The sequence below is a fragment of the Schistocerca americana genome, chromosome 6 (assembly GCF_021461395.2).
Source record: "Schistocerca americana isolate TAMUIC-IGC-003095 chromosome 6, iqSchAmer2.1, whole genome shotgun sequence".
NCBI classification, from domain to species: Eukaryota; Metazoa; Arthropoda; class Insecta; order Orthoptera; family Acrididae; genus Schistocerca; species Schistocerca americana.
The window spans coordinates 54,776,411-54,782,955 of record NC_060124.1 but is presented as its reverse complement, the minus strand read 5'-3'; the positions used below and the strand labels follow the sequence as shown (position 1 = coordinate 54,782,955).

Below are 6,545 nucleotides of genomic sequence, written 5' to 3'. Positions count from 1 at the left end.
GTTTTGCCACGCACCTGATTACAAAGTTGTACAACAATCTGGCGATACGACCTATTCATAAACAGCATCCCAGGCGGTGTTTTCCAACAGGATAACGCTCGCTCACGTACCTTTGTTATAACCCAACGTGCTCTACAGTGTATCGATACGTTGCCTTGGCCTGCTCGGTCACCAGATACGTCTCCAGTCGAGCACAAATGGGACATCATTGTACGACAACTCCACTATAATCCACAAATGACATTAAACGTGCCTGTATTGACGGAGCAAGTGCAACAGGCATGACCTTCATCCCACAAACTGACTTCCAGCACCTGTACAACGCATTTCATGCAGGTTTGCATTCAACATTATGGCAATTACACCGGTTATTAACGTGCCAGCTTACCTGGCGCTCACTTTGACCTGCAATCTTTCAGTGTTAAATATGTTACACAGACAAATGTAGTCTCGAAATTTCACAACTTTATAGGAATTACTTTTTTTTCTTCGGCGTATAATATCGTATCTCATGTAGTTCCTTAGCGCAGCCTAATGCAGGGAAACGCCATGCAGAATGGATGAGTGTGTCCGTTCAGTACGATACGAAAAAAAACGCGGGATTGTTACGTGACGCCAGGAAGCGATGAATGACAGGCGCGCCGCTGTCGCGCCGCCAGCGAACACTTTGCCCTCGAGCATCTGCGGCTGCCCACGCAGAGCCCCGTGGCCATTATGTGCTCAGCTGGAGGACCCTCGGGCCCACCCGCCGCCTCCAAGCTGCACCGCCGTGCCCGGCTGTGTATTACGCTGCGGGTCACGTCTCGTCGGGGACCAGTTTCAGAACTTTAGCAGCAGAGCTGAGCGCTGTGCTGTAAGCAGGGTGCTATGCTGGATACAGCTCAGCATCTAGGATATTTGGTTAACAGTTTGCAGCGGAAAATAACACAAGAACATTGAATTTACCCAGAGCATTATTCAACAGTACTTCTGAATCAAGCAACAGTAGTTAAGTGAACAAACACGATGAAGCGTAGCAGCTGCAGGTAATCGGAAGTAAGAGGACCAGAAATTAAGTTTTCCATCTGCCTCGACGAATGCGGTCTGGTTCCCCTTATTCCGCCTCAGTTACACTATGTCGACGATTACTGTGCAAACACTTTCTGCACGTACGCGTACACCGTAATTACTCTACCGCGCAACATTGGGGTTACACTCGTCTGGTGTGAGACGTACCTGGAGGGGTCCACTGGGGGCCGAACCGCACAATAATCCTGGGTTCGGTGTGGGGCGGCGGTGGGGTGAGTGGACTGCTGTAGCCTGTTGTTGGGTTGTGTACCACTGAGTACTACAGCGGGGACAAAGCCTCTCCGTCGTTTCTAGGTACCCAGTTCCATACAATAAAGTACAAACATATTTATAAATTATTATTTATGCAACATCCGGAACTGTTCTGCGACATGTTCATAGCAAACAAATGCGGCACAGTTGTAAGATGCTTTTATTGACCGAAATCTTACACGATCGCTTCTATTAATGGAAGTGTTATTGTGTAACAGTCATGGGACTACCGGATAAGTCTCTACTGTGGTCAGAATCGCTGCAGCAGAGGCGGAAAATGGCGTCTCATATTCAATCTCCAGCCGACTGCGAGCTTCCCTCTGTAATTTTGTATTTATTTTTTTAATTCCCCAGACGTAGCACCGATCTGAATGGTCAGATCGGCCCAAAGGTCATGATCAAACTGATGATGCGTCAATGGTACAGGCAACTTTCCCAAGGTCGTCAAAATATCCATATTGGAGATGGCCATGGGCGACCAAACCCTCATCAATTGCGACCTTGTGGAGCTGGCGTGTCAGCGCGTTATGGGGAGCCCTCGTTGCACAATTATAGATCTAAGCTACCATTTTTCGCGGATAATGTTTCTCGAATTAAATTGTCACTATGCACCTGCTCTTGTGCTGCCTCTTTCATTCGAGGTCCATAAACAAACTGATGCCTCACAGAATACGCCACAGTTCTAGCCTTTGAATTTCATAACACGAATTAATTAACCTGGCTGCAGTCCATGCCTAGGAGTTTACTTCCAGGGTTCAGCTGTGCTGTGTTCATTGTAAGCCCGCCGAGCGAGAGAATTAGTCACTCCATTGTGCACGCACAGATGAATGGTTAAGCCTTTACAGATGGCGGACCGATCAAGTCACGTGCTCATCCGCGCGCGTACTGCCTCTTCGTGAGCATAAGATAGTAGCTACCAATGAGACATTTATGTTTCATGTGGATATTGTACGTATACATGGGTAAATGCGAGGGCGTAACGGAGTGGCAAAAAGGGGCCATCGTGTTTGGCCGCGCCCATACGGCGTCTGAGATTGCTGGATTTTTTTGTATTCCGCGGTGAACTGTACAACAAGCCTACAAGCAGTGGTGTAACACACGTGGCCACGAAATATGACGTCAGAATTTTGGTTGGAAAATTATCCTAACTGTCAGGGCCTTGTAACTTAAAATCGTCTGCAAACCAGACAATAACTGCTGCAGGCAAGAAGGTCCATCCCCACCTGTTAGAGCAAGAGCATTGCGACGGGAACTACATGCAATGAACATTTGGAGTTGGCCGTCTCGCAAGAGCTTCTTCCTGACGCAGGCTCTCAAAGACGACAACAGCGAAGACCATCGTGCTGAAAGTATATGTGACCTGTTTCTTGAACACTCACCCACGCTACTACATCTCGTCTGGCCTGCAAATTCATTTGACTTGAAAATCACAGAAAATCCGTGAGGTAAAACGCCAATATGAGTATCCACACAATTTTGCGGAACAGATCCATCACATCGTCAGCGAGTGGCTTGACTTGGATGCGACTTACCTGCACAACCTTGTCGACTCACTTCCTAAGCGAATACTGGTAGTTATCAAGTACATGGAATTACACAGTATTAAATGATGCTTGTCGTTGTATTCTCCAACAGTTTATTGAACGCAACTTCTTCTACAATATAATAGTTGGCTGTACAATAGATGTAGACGTCTGTCGATCTAGCCGGAGATGTGGTTCCTCTCGGTCGGCTGGTACTTCGATCGGCGGTGCAGTACAGCGGCTTCGGTGATATCTTCTCGGAGACTCTGCTATAGCGATTGCCATTAGCAGCGCACGAAGACTGGTCTGCCTTCGACCGGCCGGGCCTATATAGTGAGCTGGGGCCAATAGAAACCCGGCGTAGGAATCCGTGGCCGGATATGTCGCGGCGACCTCTGCAAGGAAAGGATGCTATTAATCGACTAGAATCTTCGGCGTGTTTACCTGATGTCTTCGCCTGTTTGGCTGTTGATTTCTTTCCCTCATAGCGTGGCTGTTATGCGGTGCTGCCTGCCATTTAGAGGAACCCGATGGCAGACAGTACACTTGTAATGATTTCTCTAGAAGTGACTGGTTTTTATTTTCTGGTGAGCTTACCAAGTAATAAGTCAAAACAATTTTCTGTAAATAAGATTTATTATGTAAACATGGTTCATTTTCACTATCTCAGTTAACAGAATCGGCCGTGGTTTACCAGCAGTGCGAACCTGACTCATGTAGGCAATTACAAAAAATATACGTATTGTTGAACACACGACCTACTTCAGTGTTAACTCATTCTGAACTGGAAAAATCTGTATATATGCATGCCTCTCCACATCATTTTAGGGTGAACTAGGTCACACAAATGAAGTATGTTTATGAATTTCATAGTAGAAGTCACCTGCTGTAGTCTAGTATTATTTCAAGTTATACCATTCTTTCAATAAAAGAGTCTGTCGTTTGCATATTGCAGTAATCTTAATGTATGTTAATACGATAACAGCAATATTTGAGTCACCTGTTCCTTCCACAAATCGTGCTGCCATCTTAGTGAAACAAAATAAATGTAATTTTTACTGAAGATCAAACTGACATTGAAATGATGTGAAGGCGGCTCATCTTGAAGGAATTTATATGCTGATTCCAAAACTCGTCTTACGTTTTGCGATTTTGTAATATTTCGACAGTTTTGGAGTATTTAATATCAGGATTAATAACTTATTAATAATGATTCACCTCATTCGTGTCGGTTGCAGTTGTTTGTGTAAAACATGTTCTTTTTTTGTCTAACAGTGGTTGCATGAACATTAATTTTCAAAACAGTCCTTTAATTTAATTTTGGAACTGCATCATGAATTCTCTAGTTGATACATGACACAATTTAGAGATTAGCGACATAAACTGGTCCCTCATAAACCTATTACCCTGTTACTACGTATAGTCGTTACAGATGCTTAATTTTTGGTTGCAAAATATGTGAGGCCATATTTAATTGGATTTAACATACGAAATACGGATTTCTTACATTAACCGTAAATTAAAGTATCAGAAATATTACATGGTATCTATATAATCAGCAAGAGTTGGAAAAGCGTTTCTGTTGTTATAAATGTATCTTATGTATAAAATTGTTTTAACTACGTATTATCAATATAAGCCAGGGTCAAAGACTCTCTTGATAGTAGTAGTGATCGACTGTGCTAAATAATGGATAGTCGACTGTAAAATTACATCACTGTTCAAGAAAGCGTGTGCCAGATGGGTGCTGAAAAAGCAGGCAACTGAACACATAATGAATCGTTCAGGAGCATCAATGACATTTCTACGGCGGTATTGTGATGACGACGACGGCTTCCTCTATCGGATCCTCACGTGCAATAAGGCATGGGTTGCTCATTTTATTCCGGAATCCAAGCAGCAGTAGATGCTTTGGCGCCACAGTGAATCTCCTGTAAAGACGAAGCTTATGTTGTGTCCTTGTGGAAAGTGACGTGCACAATGTTGCGGGACAGGAAGGGTATTCTGCTCATGGGCTTCCTATCCAGAAGTGAAACATGAACGCTAGCAGTTACTGTGAAACACAGTGGAAACTGCGGCTTGTCATTCAAGACAAGATGAGTGGTGTGCTCAGTGTAGGAGTAGTGCTTATCCTTGTCAATACTCTCCCACATATGGCTCGGTGCACAAGAACTATTTCAAAGCATTTCATCTGCCTGCTGTTTGATCATCCGCCGTACAGTCCTGACCTTGCTCCGCGATTTCTATCGTCTCTTGCACCTCAGTTAACTACCGACCTCCAGTCAGCATTCCCACAACGACGAAGACCTGAAGACGATCATCACATACTGATTGCACTCCAAGGAGGAATACTTGTACGACACAGGAATATAGAAGTAGATCCCACGTTATCACAGGTGTCCTAATTCTACTTGTGCTTATATGAGACATCACTCTGTCTGTTATCAATAAACATTTCCACGTCTTATTTTTTAAAATTTAATGTGTATATATGATGTTCATTCAGAAATATATATGTAATACAGATAATGAATTTTTATCATCACACTTATAATGTCTATTTCGTCCAAGACTAGATTAAATTTTATTTTTATTTTTAGTACAACCCTTTGATCTACCAGAGAAACTGTTAGAAGTGTAACAAATCAAAATGGTTCAAATGGTTCTGAGCACTATGGGACTTAACATCTGAGGTCATCAGTCCCCTAGAACTTAGAACTACTTAAACCTAACTAATTTAAGGACATCACACACATCCATACCCGACCGAACCTGCGACCGTAGCAGTCGCGCGGTTCCGGACTGAAGCGCCTAGGACCGCTCGGATACAGCAACCGGCCAGAAGTGTAACAGTTAACTGCTCAATAATACTCCAAGAAAAAGGCAAACTCAGAACGAAATTTCACTCTGTAGCAGAGTATGTACTGGTATGAAACTTCCTGGAAGATAAAAACAGTGTGCTTGACCGGGACTCCAAACCATGACCTTGCTATTCGCGGGCAAGTGCTCAACCAACTGAGCTATCCAAGCACGAGTCAAACGCATTCTCACGGCCTTTTCGCAATATCCTTTCATCTACGAGTGCTAGTACCGAAAGCTACACACGAGATTTTCTGTGAAGTTTGCAATGCTAATTACTACCGGAAGTACGAATAAAGCTTTGGGGACGGTCGTGCTCTGGTAGTTCAGCTGGCAGAGCATTTCCCCGCGGAAAGCAAAGGTCCAGACTCGGTTCCCTAACAGACTTTCAGTTGTTGTCCACCAGCAAGTTTCAAAGCGAAAACCCATTTAGAATGATTTAATGTTCATGTTATTACTTATTTCACTATAATTGGTTCAAATTGCTCTGAGCACTATGGGACTCAACTGCTGAGGTCATTAGTCCCCTAGAACTGAGAACTAGTTAAACCTAACTAACCTAAGGACATCACAAACATCCATGCCCGAGGCAGGATTCGAACCTGCGACCGTAGCGGTCTTGCGGTTCCAGACTGCAGCGCCTTTAACCGCACGGCCACTTCGGCCGGCTCACTATAACTTGACAAGGTAGCGTTGCCTTTGTAAATTTAACTCCACTGTCTTTGAGACTGGCTGTTGCAATATGACAGGCAACCTTGTTAAGTAAATGACAATCATCTGGCTCTTCTGGATTACAGTATCCTTTTATTTCGGGTTCTTCATGCAGGCGCTTGCTTGTTTGCT

At 44.0% G+C, this 6,545-nt stretch overlaps 1 protein-coding gene across 1 annotated transcript in view; it reads left to right on the top strand.

Annotated features, from left to right (window-relative positions):
• Nucleotides 1-625: 625 nt before the first annotated feature.
• LOC124619953 (orexin receptor type 2-like) overlaps nt 626-6,545 on the top strand; it is a 120,631-nt gene continuing 114,711 nt past the window's right edge. Inside the window, exon 1 of the mRNA XM_047146615.1 lies at nt 626-853. Within this exon, the coding sequence (XP_047002571.1) occupies nt 626-853 (228 nt within the window). The remainder of the gene's footprint in view (nt 854-6,545) is intronic.